The 23518-nt window shown below is 39.1% G+C and overlaps 1 protein-coding gene and 1 pseudogene across 50 annotated transcripts in view; one reads left to right on the top strand and one right to left on the bottom strand.

Moving 5' to 3' along the window:
• The window catches only part of LOC127506632 (receptor-type tyrosine-protein phosphatase eta), a 222914-nt gene that overhangs the window by 171917 nt on the left and 27479 nt on the right, over window positions 1-23518 (top strand). For all 50 annotated transcript variants that reach the window (XM_051883207.1, XM_051883202.1, XM_051883239.1 and 47 more), the window contains 11 exons: window positions 8154-8402; window positions 8599-8847; window positions 9103-9351; window positions 11382-11630; window positions 13653-13901; window positions 14096-14344; window positions 14598-14846; window positions 15032-15280; window positions 17015-17263; window positions 17550-17798; window positions 17991-18239. In XM_051883207.1, coding sequence (XP_051739167.1) covers window positions 8154-8402; window positions 8599-8847; window positions 9103-9351; window positions 11382-11630; window positions 13653-13901; window positions 14096-14344; window positions 14598-14846; window positions 15032-15280; window positions 17015-17263; window positions 17550-17798; window positions 17991-18239 — 2739 coding nt within the window. The remainder of the gene's footprint in view (window positions 1-8153; window positions 8403-8598; window positions 8848-9102; window positions 9352-11381; window positions 11631-13652; window positions 13902-14095; window positions 14345-14597; window positions 14847-15031; window positions 15281-17014; window positions 17264-17549; window positions 17799-17990; window positions 18240-23518) is intronic.
• LOC127507867 (uncharacterized) lies at window positions 3758-3874 on the bottom strand (annotated as a pseudogene).

The following is a 23518-nucleotide window of genomic DNA, read 5'->3' as shown; positions in this document are numbered from 1 at the left end:
CTCTCTGAACTCTCTCCAAATCAGCTGGACCACCTGGGGGTGGAGTCGCCACTCTCCCGACAGTGCAGCTCATGAGAGCTCGTCGGCCACACGGTTGAGCACACCGGGGACATGAGTGGCGTGAAGCGACCTCAGATGCTTCTGACTCCAAAGAAAGAGATGGAGGGCGAGTTGCTACATGCGACGGGAGCGTAGACCACCCTGACGGTTGATGTACGCAACGGTCGTGGTGTTGTCCGTACGGACCAGTACATGCTTGCCCTGTAACGGCCCTTTCAGGCGGCCCAGGGCAAGGTGTACTGCTAGCAACTCGAGGCAGTTGACGTGCCAATGCAGCTGGGGGCCCATCCACACCCCTGATACTGCATGCCCATTGTACATGGCACCCCAGCCGGTGGCAGAATCATCTGTGAATACCACAGCATGCCGGGACACCTGCTCTAGGGGCACTCCTGCCCGAATAAACAAGGGTCCGACCATGGGCTGAAGGCTTGGTGGCATTTCAGAGTGACTGCCATTAGGAACATGCCGCGTTGCCACACCCATCTCGGGACTCGGCCGTGAAGCCAGTGCTGAAGTGGTCTCATATGAAGCAAACCGAATGGGATTACTGCTGCTGTGGCTGCCATAGGCCCCAGGAGCCTCTGAAAGAATTTCAGTGGTAAGTCTTGGTAAGCCTTGGTAAGCCTTGCTGGTAAGATCCAATGAGTGCTTGCAGGCCCGGGAAGGAAGAGATGTCTCCCCCCGCCAGGTGGAGTTAGGGCACAGTTGCCTAGCAACGGCCTGCTCCACAGGGGGGATGCGCGTATATCCCTTCGCCTCACCGCCTGGTGAGGGAGGAGGACCCACTGGAACGGTTTCGGGCAGTAAAAGGTGCCGTCCATATACTGGTGAGTTCTTCATGCACCTCCGGGAAGAAAGGAACCGGAGTGGGTGGCTGGGAACCAGCACACGCAACCCCGAGATACCAATCGTCCAACGGTGAGGGCTCGGGACACGGTGGAGGATTCCACATGAGCCCGACCCTGTTGCCGGCCCGGGAAAGCATAGCCATCATCTCCGGATCCGAATCGGGCACCGTTACCATTCCCAAAGGAGGCAACTACGCTGACTCATCATCTCCAGAAAAATCAGGCGTACCGTCCGATGCAGCTATCTACATCCGGTCATCGGGGGGAGCTCCGCAGGATACGGATGGTGCATTCCTTTGAGATGGCCCACCGCGCTCCCCCGGCAGCTCTACTGGCTGCGGAGTGCAGGGGGAGTGAGGGTTCCCAGGGGGTTGGTTCCCCGAAGGAAGCGCAGTCACTGTAATCCTCAGATCACGGGTACCACTGCCCGAAGCAACCCTCTGAGGAGGATTGGATCGAGGCAGCAGCACCGGGACTCCACCCCTTTGCAGGAACTGGAGTCTCGATCGCAACTCCGAGATGGTCATCTTCCCACAATGGGTACATGACTCATCCACGAACGCAGCCTCAGCATGCTTTAAGCCCAGACACGTGACGCAGCGATCGTGACCATCCCTCGGTGCCAGGTAACAACCGAATCCAGAAACACACAAGTAGAACGTCATCTTTAAAAAGACGCAAACTCTACTTGTGTAAGCTCTTTTAGGGACTTGCTCTTTAACAGTGCTGAAGCACGCAGGGGAACGGCCGCGGCAACACAGACAGGGATTGTGTGCAGCCTGTCATGTGCTCTCCTCTCTTTGAAGATGCTGCTCCTACCAGCTGTGAAAACAGCTATTCAGCGCTCAAAAGCGCATTACCGGCCGTGAAAACAACCTTTTACAGCTGGGAACAGCTTTGCTTAAATAAAGCAAAAAAGAAAAATAATCAAAAGAAAGAGAGGACTCGATCTCGCTGCTATGCTGTCCACCCGCACTGGGAAAAAAGAGAAGTTTGAAGAGCTGGCATCGTCTCAGAAGACACTTGGTTGCAGAAACACAGACACATGTCCGGCTCCGAAGCGAAAAGCTGAAGATGCAATGCACCTGCTGCTCATTAAATACCCGCACTGCGAGGCGAGCAGCTGCTGCATATGATTGCATGCCAATGTGCATTGGCTCGTTTTAGTTACTCGAAGCAGATTGGCCTCTCTAGCGAGATTCCTATTTGTTGGTCTGTCCGACGTATGTCGAATGTGACCAACTGAGTGGGAACTCACAGTGCTCGCACTCGCCATGGTCAAACGCAAGGGCAGCATGCTTTCACCCAAAACACTTAAAGCAGAACTCATGCGTATCATAATCAGCCGTGGGCCGTGAACACGGCGGCACACATCTCCTGATTGTTTGCGACATGATTTTCTCTTTTTTTCTCTTTTTCACACTGAGAAACTTCTGCACATTGAAAACTGGAACTCTTAACTCCTAACAAATGGACAGACAGAGAGCGTAGCGTGCGCACATACCCAGTGCGGTCTCTGAAGACGTGCCTAACAACGCCCATCAGCTGCGACTTCTTCACAATACAGCTTGGCCTCTCGTACCTTATTGCTTACATAAAACTGAGTATCATCTGCATAATATTACCAAGCTAGAAGTAAGTCATTTGTAATTTTATTGTGCACAGTTTCTGTGCTATGATGGGGCCTGAATCCTGACAAAATTTTTCTAGTATTTTAGACATAAATGGAAGATTTGAAATGGGTGTGCAATTTGCCTATTCATTTGGATCTAGTTTCTTAATGAGAGACTTAAATGGTTAGTTCTCCCAAAAATGAAAACTCTGTCATTAATTACTCAGCCTCATGTCATCCCAAACCCTTAAGACCTTCATTCATCTTCGGAACACAAGTTAAGATGTTTTTGATGAAATCTGTGAGCTTTCTGGTCTCTGATAGACTGCAATGTTATTACCACTTTCAAGGCCCAGAAAGATAGTAAAGACATTGTTAAAATAGTCCATGTGACTACAGTGGTTCAACCTTAATGTTATGAAGTGACGAGAACAGAAAATAAATGTTCAACTACAGCATAAAATGACATAGCAAATGCTGGTACTGCTGCTTTTGGTAATGTAATCTCTTAAAGATTTTTAGCCAGAAACACCAGCCTGTTTACATGGTCTGGTTTCAGAGATGAGCGCAGGCATGGCACAAAATTTCAACCTGTGCTAAAGACCCTCTCTGAAGAGGAACTTGTGGCTGGGATGCACAGATACTTCTTAGCTAGCTTCACCCACAGTAACCTTAAAGAAGCTGCTCAGGGCCTTTTTTTTTCTTCTTCGGTGCAGCAGCATCCTCTGTGTCATCAGCAGGCATTGTTGCTGTCTTCTCCTTGAATGGGACATATATTATAAAGAAATTAGGGTAATAATAATAATAATAATAATGATTTGTTACATTTATATAGCGCTTTTCTGGGTACTCAAAGCACTTTACATATGGAAGGGGGAATCTCCTCAGCCAGCACCAATGTGCAGCATCCACCTGGATGATGCAACGGCAGCCATATTGCGCCAGAACGCCCACCACACACCAGCTTATTGGTGAAGAGGCAGAGTGATGAAGCCAATCAGTATATGGGGATGATTAGGAGGCCATGATGGACAGAGGCCAATGGGCAAATTTGGCAAGGATTTCGGGGTTACACCCCCACTCTTTTCGAAGGACACCCTGGGATTTTTAACGACCACAGAGAGTCAGGACCTCGGTGCTTTTTGACAGTATAGTTTCCCCATCACTATACTGAGGTGTTAGGACCCACACAGACCACAGGGTGAGCACCCCCTGCTGGCCTCACTAACACCTCTTCCAGCAGCAACCTAGTTTTCCCAGGAGGTCTCCCATCCAGGTACTAACCAGGCTCAGCCCTGCTTAGCTTCAGTGGGCAACCAGTCTTGGGCTACAGGGTGATATGGCTGCTGTAACACTTTCTATGAAGACCATGCTTATAATGAATTATAGCCCTATTTATACTTATTTATAAGGATGCACCGGTATCGGGCCGATACCAAGCTCATGTACTTGTACTTGTACTCGTACTCGTAAAAATACCCCTGATACCAAAGGCCGATACCTCAAGTGACGTAACTGACAGAATTTTCCGTGCACAGAGACACCGGTGGCAGCAGCAGAAACAATATCAGCCTCAGGGGTGTGGAAATACTTCAAAATTAACGATGACAACACACACATTGTGAACTGCATGCTTTCAATCACAATTCGTTATCGATTAGTGACGGCGGGATAGGCGGAATCGTGCTGAATGAGACAGACCAGAAGCGCTCCCTCTCTCGCGCGCGATCCCAGTTCTCTGACAACGCGTGATCAGTTCTCCTCGCGCCTGAATGGTCAAATGCACACATAGTTGTCAAAATGTCCATCGTGTGGAGTATCTCACGTAAATACAGTCGGTTATGGCTTAAGTGGACATAAACATTTGGGTGAAAACAGGATATGTGTCAGTATCCATGTATTCAGTCTTAAAGGGACCGTAGCCTGTATTTGTCATTAACGTTAATAAAACAACAAAATATGTAAAATAAATGTATACATGGTAAATAAACCTACTGTATCTGAAAAACAAGTTTATTTAATTTGTATCTCTATAGTATTTGTTGTATCGTTTGTAATTTGTTTGTAAATTTCTTTTTATATAACAACAAAATATATATTGGTAATTATGACCTTTAAAGGTTATTGGACACTGTGAAATGTTTGTTCTTTGAGTTTGTGACAAGCACATAAAAATTATTACTTTTCATTAGAGTAATAATAAAGAAGCTGTCCTACATTCATTAGTCTCACTGTGTTGTGCTTGGAAAACTACAACATCAAAACAAAATGGTTCCACATGATTGAGACAAGTAAAATCCAATAGATTCAACCATGTTAAATTAACTAGAATCAATTGTTCATTTAAAATAAAATAAATAAAAAGCAATAAATAAATAAAAAATAAATTGTTTTCATATACATTGATTTTTACAATTAATTCTTCTTGTTTAATTTTGTGATTACATAACTTTTGTGATGTTCTGTGTTAGAAATTTAGATGTGATACTGAATGCATCCTAAATTGCAAAAACATTGTAAAGCCTAAATTGATCATAAGTCCATTGGTGGCAATGGTTTTACAACCAACATAGGCTTACAATGCTTTTGGGAAATGCAACCCAGAGCACTACCACAGTGATTACTTTCTTATTAAAGTAATTTGAAAGTTTGTTATCAGGTCCTCAACCCAAGCACAAGTGCAACAATTCACCACAATGGTAACCCTAAAACTATTAATTAACAGAAACTTTTAAATACCAACATAATAGAACAGTAAACATTAAAAAGTCTTTCCATTTTCTCATCTTCCTAAAAACTGCTTAAAATAACACTTTATTTCAACATTTACACTCCTAGTTCAGACCCTTTGCAAAGCATGATGGGAAGTGAAAATCCTGTTTGATTGAGTCCTGGTTGGGTTTACTTGATTGAAACATGTTATTCCAATATGAAAACATCAAGTTAAGTCAAAGAGTAATCGTTTCAAGTCAATTTAACATGAATCAATCACATTTAAAACAGAAACCTGATACAATGGCGTTGAATCAAAATAAGTTGTTTAAATAAAGTGAACAGCATCAAAAAATCATTTTTTTCAGTGTAATAGTATTTTGTGTTAAACAGGTTGTTTTTTTTTTTTTTTTTTTAAAGTCGGTGCTTGTAGTAAAGCTGAGCCTAATTTTCATTGATGACCGCGGTGTTAGGAAATATTATAGCCTACACTCTTAATAATTTTAATTATAGGCCTCTAATTAATTGTATAATAGACCTAAAACAAGTTTAAAACATTTTCAAAGATAGCTAATAGCCTAATCTTTTATTATCCTCACAGCACGTATAATATTAATTTAATAATAAAAGAAGCTGAACCTAGTTATAATAGACTAGAAGAATGTAACAGGCCTACATTAATTGGAAATACCAAATCCTCTTAATATTGCCAAGATTTGATGCTTTTGAAAATATCTTTGGCTATCGTCGATACATGATCATCGTCTGCTGGCGCAACTCGGGTTACCGCAAGTGTGATTGATATGATGTCACACGCAGAGCGCGTGTGCAAATGTTTTAATCGGAATGTATATAAAACACATAAAAATGGTTATTTGATTCAGATTACACTGTTTAGAGTACATGTAAACAGATCTGCATTCAGATTCAATTCATTCGGATTGATGAAAATTGGTGCATGTAAACGTAGCAAGTGTGTAACGTCTCAACATCATCTGTGTTTTTGACATGGGATGAACCAATTCGAAAAAGATCTTTCTTCAAAGTTAACTGGACTGATGATAAAACAAACGGAAATAAAATGGAAACTAGTAACACTTCCCATCACATCACTAATCTGACTGCTGGAGTCAATTACACGTTTTGTGTCACTGCTGTTCCTGCAGAGAACTTAAAAGAAAGTGGACCGTTTTGCATCTCAAAATATATTGGTAGGTAGAATTTTTTAAATATCATTTAAAAAAAAAAAAAAAAAAAAAAAAAAAAAAAAACTATTTGACTTACTGTATGACCTAAGAATAATTATATTACTAAGTTTTAAATCCTGTAGAACTGTTCCCTGTTCTTATTTCCACCAGAACTCATTTTCATTTTTTTTTCTTCTTCTTTGTACAAATCATCATTCAAAGTTCCTGTTATGGAGTAAATATTTAAATGATTTGACTACTAATGTAACCTCCATCTGGGAAGTAGTCGAGGTGTGGATCTAATTGCAGGCTTTAATAATGAAATCCAAAACTCAGAAATACATGAAACATCCAATTTCAAACTCTAAATCCTACTGCATTAGATTTAAACATGTCAACATAAACAGAGATTGTGTTAAACAAGATCTGATAAACAACTCATGAGGAGGAAGGGTATGAATACACAAAGGATAGAAACTAAACTAAGACCTGAGAATTAGTAACTAAGGTAACCATGATAAACAGGAAATAAACTACAGTAAGCAGAAATACAACCAAGAGTCTGTGAACATATCAAAATAAAAGCCTTTGAATATAAAATAACACATGATTTGTGACATTATCCCCTCACCCCCTTGAATAGCAGTCCTCATGCCAAACAAAGCAAATCAGTTCAGGTGGGCATTGCTTGTAGGTGGCAGTAATGGGAGTGAGGGCCAGGGCCATGGAAGGAGAACAAATCACAGCTCTAGGGAAATGAACAATTGGGGCGCTGGAGGGAACGGAGACTGAGGGAGAGCAGGAAGATCGAAGGACCAGGGTGGAGCCAGAAGAACCAAAAACTAAGGCAGAGCTGGGAAATTCGGAAGACTGAGGCAGAGCTGGTGGGACTGAGTCTATAGAATCTGACTACTGAGAACACTTCTATCCACATAAATGATCTCATTTCTGGAGCACATTTCTGTTTGTGGTTTCAGCTGATCATGTGACCGAGGGAGACCCAGTAAGACCTCTGTTTGGATGTTTAATCTTAATGAAACTTCTCAACCTTCAGCTACAAAAACCATTGAATATTTACTTGGTTTAAACAGAAAACTGTATAGAAACACCTTAGGATCCCAGGCTTTCTTAACTCTAGTCTAATTACAAATGCTATTTGAATTCCTAATCGGAATTCTTTTTTCTCCTGTAACACAGAGCCAAATGTGATTGGGAATCTCACAGTGTCTGAAGTCACAACATTATCTGTGTTTCTGTCATGGAATGAACCAATTGGAAATAGATCTTTCTTTAAAGTTAAATGGACTAACAAAACAAAGGAAACTAGTAACACTTCCCATAACATCACTGATCTGACTGCTGGAGTCAATTACACATTCTGCATCACTGCTGTGGCAGCAGATAATTCAACAGAAGGCGACGCTACCTGCATCTCACAATATACAAGTATGTAAAATTATAAAATATCTGTTGCTTGCTACATAGTATGTTTAAACTCACTGACTTCTGACCCACCAATATTTTTTATCTAGAAAATTGTAAAAGCGCTAGAATTATTCCCACGTTCTCTACCACTCATTTGCTGCCTTCTTTTTAGTAAAAGGACATTTTTCATAAACCAAATACATCCTAACATTCTTATCATTGCTGATGCCTTTTCTATCTATATAGCCTGAAAAAGTTTTCAATGCAAATTTTAATCGCCAAATATTCCTAATTTTTCACTCACAGAGCCTGATGTCATAATGAACCTCACAGCTGATGATATTACAACATCCTCTGTTTTACTAAACTGGACTAAACCAAACGGTCAAAGCTCCCGTTATCGTGTAGAATATGAAGACAAGAATGTGACTACTGAGAGCACTTCTATCAAAATAAATGATCTCATTTCTGGAGCACAGTACACATTCAAAGTGTTTGCAGTTTCAGCTGATCATGTGACCGAGGGGAGATCCATTCAGATTTCACTGTACACCAGTAAGACCTCTGTTTGGATGTTTAATCTTAATGAAACTTCTCAACCTTCAGCTACAAAAACCATTGAATATTTACTTGCTTTAAGCAGACAACTGTACAGTAACACCTTATAGGATCCCAGACTTTCTTAACTCTAGTCTAATTACAAATGCTATTTGTATTCCTAAATGGAATTCTTTTTTCTCCCGCAACACAGAGCCAAACGTGACTGGAAATCTCATAGTGTCTGAAGTCACAACATTATCTGTGTTTCTGTCATGGAATGAACCGATTGGAAATAGATCTTTCTTTAAAGTTAAATGGACTGACAAAACAAAGGAAACTAGTAACACTTCCCTTAACATCACTGATCTGACTGCTGGAGTCAGTTACACATTCTGCATCACTGCTGTGGCAGCAGATAATTCAACAGAAGGCGACGCTATTTGCATCTCACAATATACAAGTATGTAAAATTATAAAATATCTGTTTCTTGCTACATAGTATGTTTAAACTCACTGACTTCTGACCCACCAATATTTTTTGTCTAGAAAATTGTAGAAGCGCTAGAATTATTCCCACATCCATCACCACTCATTTGCTCCCTTCTTTTTAGACATTTTTCATAAACCAAATACATCCTAACATTCTTATATATAGCCTGAAAAAGTTTTCAATGCAAATTTTAATCGCCAAATGTTCCTAATTTTTCACTCACAGAGCCTGATGTCATAATGAACCTCACAGCTGATGATATTACAACATCCTCTATTTTACTAAACTGGACTAAACCAAACGGTCAAAGCTCCCGTTATCGTGTAGAATATGACGACAAGAATGTGACTACTGAGAACACTTCTATCAAAATAAATGATCTCATTTCTGGAGCACAGTACACATTCAAAGTGTTTGCAGTTTCAGCTGATCATGTGACCGAGGGAAGATCCATTCAGATTTCACTGTACACCAGTAAGACCTCTGTTTGGATGTTTAATCGTAATGAAACTTCTCAACCTTCAGCCAGAGTCCTGCACGCGGACGGGTACCCGACGGGTGACCAGCCAAATTTTATGTAACGGGTGGAATAATATTTACGTGTCGGGTGCGGGTCGGACGCACTGTAGGCACGGGTAGACTGCGGGTCCAATAGCCAAAACTATTCCAACTCAATTCGGTGCATTTGACAGCTGCTTTCAAATGGTCCCATGCTTATTTGTGTTCACGCGCTGTCTGAAGACCGTTAAAGGCTTCTAATTACAGCAGGATTTGCAGCGCTGAGCATTGTAGCCAATCGCGGCTGCATCTGATTGAAAGCTAGTGATTATTAAAGGGAGCGCGCTTTGCTCGCTTTATGTGTTTAATTTAGGCTATTTAAAATTTGAATAAAGTTTCAGAATATTTTTCGCATTGCTACAAAGAGGACCAGCGGCCAGGTAAACTCTGTACTCCGAAGCAGCATTATCACTTGGTGTACAGCAGTAGCCTATACAGCAAGCTAAATAGGCCACATATTAAACCTAGCTCTCCTGCACAGACAGAATTCGAGAGGCTATCGAAGAAACCTCAGACTGTAGAATCTGGCAAAAGTGTTCGATAAAGCCCATCCAAACACTGCTTAGTTTTAGAAGAGACAACCACGTTTAAATGTCGAGTGAATCTGATAAAATATTTTAAACTTACAGTTAAATAGCCCTACTAAAACATTCTTTGTTCTGTTATTTTACTTGTGTTGTTTAATGCAATGTTTAATTAGATACAGCGACATATAATGCCTAATGTTGGGTTTTTTTTGCTTGTGTTAGGCTACATGAGAAAAATATTTTTGTCTACCTGATGTAGAGATTTAATGCGGGTGCGGGTCGGGTCGCGGTTTTTATGTCAAACGGGTCGGGTCGGGTGCGGGCTAAAATTAGCGTTTCTGTCGGATATCGGGTCAGGTGTGCTGTTAATAACTGCGGGTGCGGGGTGGGTGCAAGTTTATCAAACAGGACCCGTGCAGGACTCTGCCTTCAGCTACAGAAACCTCTGAATATGTACTTGCTTTAAGCAGAAGACTGTACAGTAACACCTTAAGCCAAGTTTACACTACAGGACTTTAAATGTCGGCAGATCGCTGTGCTGTTCAGACTACGTGACTTGCTGTGGAGTCTTGAATTTGAAAATAGGTGTTGGGAGGAAATTAGATTAAATTTTAAATTCAATTTAATTAAAATTAAAATAACCCTTTCACACATAAGTTTAAAACATTCTGGCTGACCTCCCAGAGTTAAGGCGACTGTTATCTTAGAACGTTTCCCTTTATTGTTTCCATGACGACGCGTCATGCTTGTCAAGGGACACACTGCAGCCAGCCGGCCACACTGTATGACAGATGTATTGCTTTTCTCACCATGTCATCAACTATCTGATATTCCGATTCTCAAATATGTGCAAGTGAGCGTTTTGTCATTTAAAAACCTATGAAATGACCTTGATCTTAATATGTCACGTGAATTCATCCATTTGTCCTCAAATACATGTGGCAGGTGAACTGGGAGAACAATAGAGTGAGTGAGCTTTATAGTTACTTACACAATGTGTATCTGATATGAATAAACGTCGGCAAACTATATTTGAATGCATTGTTATTGCTGCTTCTATAGACATCAGTGTATATTTCATTGGCTGTTGCGTCGCGACACGTGACACCACAGGATAGCGAGTCGGCCGACAGCTCCAGATATTTAGCATGCTAGATATTTGTCTGGCGTCTGCAAGGTGTCGGCGAGGCGTCAGCGAGCCTCTTTGAGTAGTTCACACGTAAAGATTGGCGAGCGCCGATCACTCGCTGATTTTCCCCTGATCACAGCTCGACCTGTCGCCGAGCTCGTTAACTTGCAAATCGGGCTTAAAATCCTGTAGTGTAAACTTGGCATTAGGATCCCAGACTTTCTTAACACATTTAATTACAAATGCTATTTGAATTCCTAATTGGAATTCTTTTTTCTCCTGCAACACAGAGCCAAATGTGATTGGGAATCTCACAGTGTCTGAAGTCACAACATTATCTGTGTTTCTGTCATGGAATGAACCGACTGGAAATAGATCTTTCTTTAAAGTTAAATGGACTAACAAAACAAAGGAAACTAGTAACACTTCCCACAACATCACTGATCTGACTGCTGGAGTCAATTACACATTCTGCATCACTGCTGTGGCAGCAGATAATTCAACAGAAGGCGGCGCTATCTGCATCTCACAATATACAAGTATGTAAAATTATAAAATATCTGTTGCTTGCTATATAGTGGGCCGTATCATAAACCCGGCGCAATGCTGCGCCAGGCTCGACGCAAGTGTTTTTTGCTAGTTTCAGTCCGATGCAGTTATTAGGTGTGTTCGACATTGGCTGCGGCTGGATGTAACCGATCAGCGAGAGTAGCGCGTGCAGGCAGGGAGGAGCTGAAAACGGAGACGTGAAGTCGGACACTTTCGGCTTCTCGTAGTGACGCTCGCGCTGCGTTTGCATACTTTATCACAGCTGAAGTGAAATAAATGCAATATTTGACTAATACGCTGATGTTTCAAGGACATTTTCATTCAATACTTTATGTACTGCTTACAGTGTCTGTTTTTACAAGAATAAAGTTCAACATAAGCATGTATCATTTAAATACCAATGTAGTGGGGTCTACGTTTTTTTTATCAGTTTTATTTTTATAAACATGAATATAACATCGCGACTACATGAAAATAGCCTTAACTGTTATAAAAATACAGATTTGTATTGTGAATCCGGCAAATCGTGAAACAGCTCCTCTGGAGAAACTGCACTGGCTGACTCAGGCGGCTGATCTCGAATCGCTCTTGTGGTACTTTGAAGCCATACGTCACAGTCACATGGCGTCGGCGCTGTCTCAAGTCGAACAAGCCTAAAATTTTCACGTCCTGCGCCAAGTTGTTTAAAGTCCCCATGAACCGGAAGTTGCAAACGACTTTTCTTCAGTGTTGTGACATATTTCCAAGTGAAACTTAATATTGAATAGAGGGCAGGGTTTTATTTTAGCGCTCCTCCTCTCCATCTCTCGCTCATAGCAGACTAACGGTTGGAGGGGAGTGGTTTAAGCGTTTTCAACCCAAGCCGTCAAACTGATGTCATTAGAGAAGGGGCACCGTTGCAGAGGGGAGGAGCATTTTCAGATTTTGATTAAATATTACGAAGCCAAACAATTTTTTTTGTGTGGATTGACTTGCACGGATGAATTGTTCACCACAAAACTAGCAATTTGAGCTAACAAAATAAATAAGGTCAATTTTGATTTCATGTGTACTTTAAACAGCAAATGCACTTGCACCCATTTGTGCGTGCTGGTCTGAAAAGGAGGTGTGTTCAGGCGCATTGTAGGCGCGTTGCTATTTTGAGGCAACTGAAATAGACTGCGCCATTGACCAACTGAAACCTAGTCTAGTCAATGGTGCAATATTTGTTTTATTTAAAGAGCGCGTTAGTAAGATGCGCCTATATGCGAGTGCACAACGCGCGTTCACTCTTATTATACACACAGGGACGCTCAGCAGCACACAAACATGCCAAATATTTAAAATAAAAGGATTACAATGTAAAAGATTATTATTGTGTGCATAAGCATAGAAATGTTTTGTTGGAATCCGGCTTGTCCCGTAGATGGTCTGCTCACGCGCTTTAACCTCACGCACGAGCAGATCCGTTTCCTCACTATAGATGCATTCAGTTTTTCAGCTTGCAAATTCCGCCTTGTAAATAGCGAATCCGCCATGGCGCGAGTGCAGCTGGCTTTTAAAGGGAATGGGAGATGAGACTCTGATTGGTTTATTTCACGTTACGCCCAAAACGCACCCATTACTCATTAAAAGAATAGGGACAACCCAGTTAGACCATATATGCGCCAGGTGCGCTGACCATTTTTCCCGTCGTTAAACTTGCAAAAGTGGATTCGGACACGCCCTTAGTGCACTTGCGCCGTGCGCTTTAGACCATGCGGTTAGATCGTTAAAATAGGGCCCAGTAAGTTTAAACTCATTGACTTCTGACCCACTAATACTTTTTGGCTAGAAAATTGTAAAAGCACTAGAATTATCCCCACGTCCACCACCACTCATTTGCTCCCTTCTTTTTAGTAAAAGGACATTTTTCATAAACCAAATACATCCTAACATTCTTATCATTGCTGATGCCTTTTCTATCTATATAGCCTGAAAAAGTTTTCAATGCAAATTTTAATCGCCAAATGTTCCTAATTTTTCACTCACAGAGCCTGATGTCATAATGAACCTCACAGCTGATGATATTACAGCATCCTCTGTTTTACTAAACTGGACTAAACCAAACGGTGAAAGCTCCCGTTTTCGTGTAGAATATGAAGACAAGAATGTGACTACTGAGAGCACTTCTATCAAAATAAATTATCTCATTTCTGGAGCACAGTACACATTCAAAGTGTTTGCAATTTCAGCTGATCATGTGACCGAGGGGAGATCCATTCAGATTTCACTGTACACCAGTAAGACCTCTGTTTGGATGTTTAATCTTAATGAAACTTCTCAACCTTCAGCTACAAAAACCATTGAATATTTACTTGCTTTAAGCAGAAAACGTTACAGTAACTCCTTAGGATCCCAGACTTTCTTAACTCTAGTCTAATTACAAATGCTATTTCAATTTCTAATTGGAATTCTTTTTTCTCCCGCAACACAGAGCCAAATGTGATTAGAAATCTCATAGTGTCTGAAGTCACAACATCATCTGTGTTTCTGTCATGGAATGAACCGATTGGAAATAGATCTTTCTTTAAAGTTAAATGGACTAACAAAACAAAGGAAACTAGTAACACTTCCCATAACATCACTGATCTGACTGCTGGAGTCAGTTACACATTCTGCATCACTGCTGTGGCAGCAGATAATTCAACAGAAGGCGGCGCTATCTGCATCTCACAATATACAAGTATGTAAAATTATAAAATATCTGTTGCTTGCTACATAGTATGTTTAAACTCACTGACTTCTGGTGCACTAATATTTTTTGTCTAGAAAATTGTCCACCACCACTCATTTGCTCCCTTCTTTTTAGTAAAAGGACATTTTTCATAAACCAAATACATCCTAACATTCTTATCATTGCTGATGCCTTTTCTATCTATAAAACCTGAAAAAGATTTCAATGCAAATTTTAATTGTTCCTAATTTTTCACTCACAGAGCCTGATGTCATAATGAACCTCACAGCTGATGATATTACAACATCCTCTGTTTTACTAAACTGGACTAAACCAAACGGTCAAAGCTCCCGTTATCGTGTAGAATATGAAGACAAGAATGTGACTACTGAGAACACTTCTGTCAAAATGAATTATCTAGTTTCTGGAGCACAGTACACATTCAAAGTGTTTGCAGTTTCAGCTGATCATGTGACCGAGGGGAGATCCAATCAGATTTCACTGTACACCAGTAAGACCTCTGTTTGGATGTTTAATCTTAATGAAACTTCTCAGCCTTCAGCTACAAAAACCATTGAATATTTACTTGCCTTAAGCAGACAACTGTACAGTAACACCCAGACTTTCTTAACTCTAGTCTAATTACAAATGCTATTTGTATTCCTAATTGGAATTCTTTTTTCTCCCGCAACACAGAGCCAAACGTGATTGGGAATCTCACAGTGTCTGAAGTAACAACATTATCTGTGTTTCTGTCATGGAAAGAACCAATTGGAAATAGATCTTTCTTTAAAGTTAAATGGACTGACAAAACAAAGGAAACTAGTAACACTTCCCATAACATCACTGATCTGACTGCTGGAGTCAATTACACATTCTGCATCACTGCTGTGGCAGCAGATAATTCAACAGAAGGCGACGCTATCTGCATCTCACAATATACAAGTATGTAAAATTATAAAATATCTGTTGCTTGCTACATAGTATGTTTAAACTCACTGACTTATGACCCACCAATATTTTTTGTCTAGAAAATTGTAAAAGCGCTAGAATTATTCCCACGTCCATCACCACTCATTTGTTCCCTTCTTTTTAGTAAAAGGACATTTTTCATAAACCAAATACATCCTAACATTCTTATCATACCTTTTCTATCTATATAGCCTGAAAAAGTTTTCAATGCAAATTTTAATCGCCAAATGTTCCTAATTTTTCACTCACAGAGCCTGATGTCATAATGAACCTCACAGCTGATGATATTACAACATCCTCTGTTTTACTAAACTGGACTAAACCAAACGGTGAAAGCTCCCGTTATCGTGTAGAATATGAGGACAAGAATGTGATTACTGAGAACACTTCTATCAAAATAAATGATCTAATTTCTGGAGCACAGTACACATTCAAAGTGTTTGCAGTTTCAGCTGATCATGTGACCGAGGGGAGATCCATTCAGATTTCACTGTACACCAGTAAGACCTCTGTTTGGATGTTTAATCTTAATGAATCTTCTCAACCTTCAGCTACAAAAAACATTGAATATTTACTTGCTTTAATCAGACAACTGTACAGTAACACCTTACACTCATAAAAATGATTTTTTGATGCTGTTCACATTATTTAAACAACTTATTTTGATTCAACACTATTGTATTAGGTTTTTGGTTCAAATTTAATTGCTTCATGTTAAATTGACTTGAAACGATTACTTTTTGACTTAACTTCATGTTTTCATGTTAAAATAACATGTTTCAATCAAGTAAACTCAATCAGGACTCAATCAAACAGGGCTTTCACTTCCCATCATGCTTTACAAAGGGGCTGATCTGGGAGAGTAAATGTTGAAATAAAGTGTTATTTAAGCAGTTTTTAGCAAGATGAGAAAATGGAGAGACTTTTTAATGTTTACTTTCTATTATTTTGGTATTTAAAAGTTCCTGTTATGTTAATAGTTTTGGGGTTACCATTGTGGTGAAGTGTTGAGCTTGTGCTTGGGTTGAGGACCTGCTAGCAAAAATTCAAATTACTTTAATAACAAAGTATTCATTATGGTAGTGCTTTGGGCTGTGTTTCCCAAAAGCATCGTAAGCCTAAGTTGATCGTAACTCCATTGGTGGCAAGGGAGCTATGATCAGCTTAGGCTTACGATGCTTTTGGGAAATACTGCTCTGGATAAAACCAGTATCACTTCTAGACTGCCAACACAGAACATCACATTACAAAAGTTATGTAAATCACAAGACTAAACAAAAAAGCATTAATTGTAGAATTATTTGTATAATTCAATTAATATAAAAACTAAAAGCATTCATTCAAGTTAAATGAACACACTTGATTCTAGTTTGTTTAACATGGTTGATTCTATTGGGTTTTACTTGTTTCAATCATGTGGATCCACTGTCCATGATTGAATTGAGTTGGTTGGACATAACTATTTTACATAGATTCTTCCTTAGTCAGCTGTGTTGTCACAACACAAGGATATTGCATAGATTAAAAATAAACCTTTAATATTGATAAAAACTAAATTGGTTGTGTTGAACCACTGTCCATAATTGACTTGAGTTAGTTTAAAGTATCATTTCTTTGAGTGTAGGATCCCAGACTTTCTTAACTCTAGTCTAATTACAAATGCTATTTGTATTCCTAATTGGAATTCTTTTTTCTCCTGCAACACAGAGCCAAGCGTGACTGGGAATCTTACAGTGTCTGAAGTCACAACATTATCTGTGTTTCTGTCATGGAATGAACCGATTGGAAATAGATCTTTCTTTAAAGTTAAATGGACTAACAAAACAAAGGAAACTAGTAACACTTCCCATAACATCACTGATCTGACTGCTGGAGTCAGTTACACATTCTGCATCACTGCTGTGGCAGCAGATAATTCAACAGAGGGCGACGCTACCTGCATCTCACAATATACAAGTATGTAAAATTATTAAATATATGTTGCTTGCTACATAGTATGTTTAAACTCACTGACTTCTGACCCACCAATATTTTTTTGTCTAGAAAATTGTAAAAGCGCTAGAATTATTCCCACGTCCATCACCACTCATTTGCTCATTTCTTTTTAGTAAAAGAACATTTTTCATAAACCAAATACATCCTAACATTCTTATCATTGCTGATGCCTTTTCTATCTATAAAACCTGAAAAAGATTTCAATGCAAATTTTAATCGCCAAATGTTCCTAATTTTTCACTCACAGAGCCTGATGTCATAATGAACCTCACAGCTGATGATATTACAACATCCTCTGTTTTACTAAACTGGACTAAACCAAACGGTGAAAGCTCCCGTTATTGTGTGGAATATGAAGACAAGAATGTGACTACTGAGAACACTTCTATCAAAATAAATTATCTAGTTTCTGGAGCACAGTACACATTCAAAGTGTTTGCAATTTCAGCTGATCATGTGACCGAGGGGAGATCCATTCAGATTTCACTGTACACCAGTAAGACCTCTGTTTGGATGTTTAATCTTAATGAAACTTCTCAACCTTCAGCTACAAAAACCATTGAATATTTACTTGCTTTAAGCAGAAACGTTACAGTAACTTCTTAGGATCCCAGACTTTCTTAACTCTAGTCTAATTACAAATGCTATTTGTATTCCTAATTGGAATTCTTTTTCTCCCGCAACACAGAGCCAAACGTGACTGGGAATCTCACAGTGTCTGAAGTCACAACATCATCTGTGTTTCTGTCATGGAATGAACCGATTGGAAATAGATCTTTCTTTAAAGTTAAATGGACTAACAAAACAAAGGAAACTAGTAACACTTCCCATCACATCACTGATCTGACTGCTGGAGTCAATTACACATTCTGCATCACTGCTGTGGCAGCAGATAATTCAACAGAAGGCGACGCTATCTGCATCTCACAATATACAAGTATGTAAAATTATAAAATATCTGTTGTAGGCGTGTCCCCGACTAAGGATTTACATAGTCGAATCAAAATTGTCAAGTCTTGCCTATAGTCGACTGATAGTTGAATCATATGTGTGCGGGGGGAGGGCGGGTATGGTCCGTATACAATAGCACATGTGCGAGTGACTTGAGCGCTTGAAAACAGCAGTCCACTAGATAGTGCGCACAAGCGAACGCGTCTTTCCGTGCTCAAGGCCAAAAGAGTAGGCCTATACTTGTATATATAAAGGCTTGCGCGCTCAACTGTGCACGAGACGGAGCAGAACGCGGAAAATTAAGTATACCGAGACCTTAAGACCACTTTTATTTTCTTTCACACACATCACACAGAAACAACTTTCTAATAAAGAGACCAAAACTGCCGGTCAAGTGATAGACGAAACTGACAATGCCTTTTTATCTATTTTATATTGAAATGAAAGGCAATGTGGATAAACATTCGTAAAACGATTTCTCATAACATTTTACAGCCACGATGTACAAAACACCACACAAAGATATAGAAGAAAACGAATAAAAGCATTTTGGATCAATAAACCTAAATAAATATCTGCAGAAAGGCCACACTGCAGACAGGATTTGCATTTCACATGTCGGCAAATCAAATTAAATCGGCTGAATTGCCTGTGCGAGCACGCTCTAGCCTACAACTCAACATCGATGCACTGAAAAACAATCAAAAATTAATTTACAGAATTGAATAATTATATTACTTTCAAATACATATATTATTTTCAAAACAAAAGCCACAAATAGTTACATTAGATAACCCCGAGTGATCAATAAATAAAATAAAAATAAAGAAATTATTAAAATAACGAAAGTATAGCCAGAATTGTCAGCTTTGTCTTTTTAACTGCAGAGACAACAATAAACGCTAAACTGGACTGGCAGTCTTTTTAGCTAAACATGTTCACAGCTTCCAAAACTCAAATTAGAACCGGCTGAAATGTTTTGAAATCACTTGCACCCTACCTGATCGGGGGGGAAAAAATCCAGTCTTTCACTCGATCTGCCTGTCTCCGTTTGAGTCTATTTAAATAGTGCGCGAGGAAAACCGACTTGTTAACATTGACCGGCAGAAGTGCGCCGCGATATTTGTTGTTGTTGAGTGGTAGGACATGAGCTGTTGGCACAACTTGCATCTTACTTTTTTTGGATCATCTTTTACTATTTCAAAGTGCATCCAATTCCACACTTTAGATTTTCTTATCCCAGACATTGTTAAAGATTTAAATTCCTGCCGCCAAGATGCTCCTCTGTCACGGATCATGGAAAGTGAAACTTAAATCTGTCACAGGGGTGGTTGGATTTGTTCACGCACGTTAAAAATATTTATTAAAAGCTTCTTTCTTTTCACATTTTTATTTACAGCATTATCATAATAGGCTGTATATTAACTTATTGTGAGAAAACTGGTAGTGCTATGTGAAATCAGACATTGAGCACCCCCATATAGCCAAAACGGCATAATCCTCGTCCACTAATCCACTAAGTGGGGGCCCCAGACAAAATTAATCAATGAGGCCCTTCTAAAAGATTTTTTTGTTAAAATATCATCGTTACCTAGTGACGTAACTATACAACATACAAAACGTAGTCAAAACACATAACAGAACAAATTGTTTATTGTTTACAAAATTAAAGTGCTTATTTTTTAATTTACAAAATTCATCAACAAATCTTACTAATTATATAATGTCAACTAAATAAATGTATTGATATTTATTTATATTAATGCGAGCTGGATAAACTACTAATTTAATAATGTCAACTAAATTATATTTATTTATATTGATGCTTAAGAAGCTTGCCCCCTAAATTGATTTTCCAGTGCATTGTTTTAACTTTATGAATAACTTTATTAAATAGATGTTTAAAAAAAAAAAAAAAAAAAAAAAAATCAATAGAAAAAACTTGATGGTAAAAACCAAGTGATACTTTTAAATATTAAATTAAAGCCGTCAGTAGGTGTCGGTAAGCCACAGTCTTAATGAGCGAGTCATTAATTCATTCAGTATGAAGCAACTAGCTGTATTTATGAATGAATCATTGAATGAATGACTCTCACGATTCGTTCAAAGCTGCAGAATTGTTCACGAAACACCGATGTGTGCTGTTAATAACAAATAATCGCTAAATTGTAATTTAGACACATGCATTTTATGTAAAGCTGCTTTGAAAAGAAAACAATATCGTGAAACGATTTTGTAAAAGATCTGTTAGTTATTAATATTCTTAAGTCAATCATCATTATCTTACTGCTGTCCTTTTTCCTCTTTTCCTCATCTTCTTGCTTTCTTTTTCGCTTCTGGCTGCCAGACGGATATGTCCTCTTCATGTTTAATAAATGGAATTAGGTATTTTAATGTAAGTAAGTTGCTGCGTCACTGCGTGTTATATTGATATTAACATTTATGATTGTTTAAATGATCAGCCCTCAGGGGCCCCCCTCAAAATGCGGCGCTCCAGACAATTGCCTGCCCCATTGTTATGCCTCTGATCCTCGTCTCATAACACCTCTGCGAAGATTCAACTGTGAGATTGGTTGTCGAATCAAACTCATCCTATCGAAGCACCTGAAAAAGTTTTCAATGCAAATTTTAATCGCCAAATGTTCCTAATTTTTCACTCACAGAGCCTGATGTCATAATGAACCTCACAGCTGATGATATTACAACATCCTCTATTTTACTAAACTGGACTAAACCAAACGGTCAAAGCTCCCATTATCGTGTAGAATATGACGACAAGAATGTGACTACTGAGAACACTTCTATCAAAATAAATTATCTCATTTCTGGAGCACAGTACACATTCAAAGTGTTTGCAGTTTCAGCTGATCATGTGACCGAGGAGAGATCCAATCAGATTTCACTGTACACCAGCAAGACCTCTGTTTGGATGTTTAATCTTAATGAAACTTCTCAACCTTCAGCCAGAGTCCTGCACGCGGGCGGGTACCCGACGGGTGACCAGCCAAATTTTATGTAACGGGTGGAATAATATTTACGTGTCGGGTGCGGGTCGGACGCACGGTAGGCACGGGTAGACTGCGGGTCCAATAGCCAAAACTATTCCAACTCAATTCGGTGCATTTGACAGCTGCTTTCAAATGGTCCCATGATTATTTGTGTTCACGCGCTGTCATCTGATCGAAAGCTAGTGATTATTAAAGGGAGCGCGCTTTGCTCGCTTTATGTATTTAATTTAGGCTATTTACAATTTGAATAAAGTTTTAGACTATTTTTCGCATTGCTACAAAGAGGACCAGCGGCCAGGTAAACACTGCTCTGTACTCCGAAGCAGCATTATCACTTGGTGTATAGCAGTATACAGCAAGCTAAATAGGCCACATATTAAACCTAGCTCTCCTGTACAGACAGAATTCGAGAGGCTATCGAAGAAACCTCAGATGATAGAATCTGGCAAAAGTGTTCGATAAAGCCCATCCAAACACTGCTTAGTTTTAGAAGAGACAACCGCGTTTAAATGTCGAGTGAATCTGATAAAATATTTTAAACTTACAGTTAAATAGCCCTACTAAAACATTCTTTGTTCTATTATTTTACTTGTGTTGTTTAATGCAATGTTTAATTAGATGCAGCGACATATAATGCCTAATGTTGGTTTTATTGCTTGTGTTAGGCTACATGAGAAAAATATTTTTGTCTACCTGATGTAGGAGATTTAATGCGGGTGCGGGTCGGGTCGCAGTTTTTATGTCAAACGGGTCGGGTGCTAAAATTAGCGTTTCTGTCGGATATCGGGTCGGGTGTGCTGTACATAACTGCGGGTACGGGGCGGGTGCAGGTTTATCGCTGCAACGTGATCTCATGAGAATACGTGTGTATTTTTACGTAAATTGTGGTTCTACCACACGTACATTTACTTACGTTTTCATACACACAAAAACGTACAACATTGACGTATTTATAGCACTAAAACGTAAAAATACTTACGTATTAACAGCAATAAAAACGTAAATCATGTAACGTAAAGTGTGAATGTATATGAATTCCCATGTATTAATATTAAAATCGTGGCTTTAATGATTTATTTTGTTTTTAGTCGAATTTATTGAAAGCAGTTTACTCATCTACTTAATATGAAATAACAATTCTGTTCGTGACTTGTGCTGCTCGTTTCGGAGGATTGCATAATGTTAAACAAGACTACAATTTAAAACCTTATGAATAAATTTTCTGTAATTGTTTAACCATTTTTTAATATTTAGTTTGTTTGCTGTGCGACACAGAAGGCGTTTTCTCCTGCAGTGACTGACAACACAACCATAAGATACACCAAAGCACAACATAAATTCACAAATCACATCAATTTTATTTGTTCGCTGTAATCCCAATCTTTAGAATCCATATTTTTGTAAGGAACAGATCCAAATTCAGTCCTTAATCCATCGATCTTCATTTTGATTCTCAGCAACAGCGACCGTCACAGTCAAAGCTCGCGCTCGTTATGATTCAAATTTGAAAGTAGCGCCACCCTCGAGAAGCGTTACGACATGGTTTACGGCACTGATATCGAACGCTCATTGGTTCTCACCTGCTTCGTCACAGATTGCGACATGCCGTATTTCAGTGGATTGACATTTGAAATGAGTGTCGCGCCTTCACGGAGAGAAACCGGATTCATCATATTTTCATGGATTATTAAGTTAAATTCTGCTCTGTACCCTATAAAAACTATTACCGCCAGAGAAGACTGACTGGAACTCATCATCATTTGAACTACTTTTGGTACCACTTTTGACATTTTCGCAAAAAAAATAAATTATTGTGATTACGCTTGTTTGTCTGTCACTCTTTTATTTATAACAGTAGGTAGTTTAAAGAAATGGTTATGGGTAGGTTTAGGGGTAGGTGTAGGATTAGTGGCTCAAAATATCGTTTTAATGTTATATTTTTACTAAAATTGTCATTTTCCTACACATTTCTGCCCATTATGTTTTATTCTTTTAACATTCTGTATAAAATGGGTAGGTTTTTAGGTTCGGGATGGGGTTTAGGGATCTTACATTTATCTACAAAACGATAAAAGGGAAAATATACATATATATATATTAGACATATATATATATATATATATAAGACATGATAAGATTCGTAAATATTTTACGTTTTTTTCGCTGTAAAAACGTAAGTATTTTTACGTTTTAGTGCCATAATTACGTCAATATTGTACGTTTTAGCACCTTTCTAAACGTACAAAAATGTACGTTT

Source organism: Ctenopharyngodon idella, chromosome 24, assembly GCF_019924925.1.
Source record: "Ctenopharyngodon idella isolate HZGC_01 chromosome 24, HZGC01, whole genome shotgun sequence".
Lineage (NCBI taxonomy): Eukaryota > Metazoa > Chordata > Actinopteri > Cypriniformes > Xenocyprididae > Ctenopharyngodon > Ctenopharyngodon idella.
Note: the sequence above shows the minus strand (reverse complement) of the source record. Positions and strands in the feature narration are given on the sequence as shown.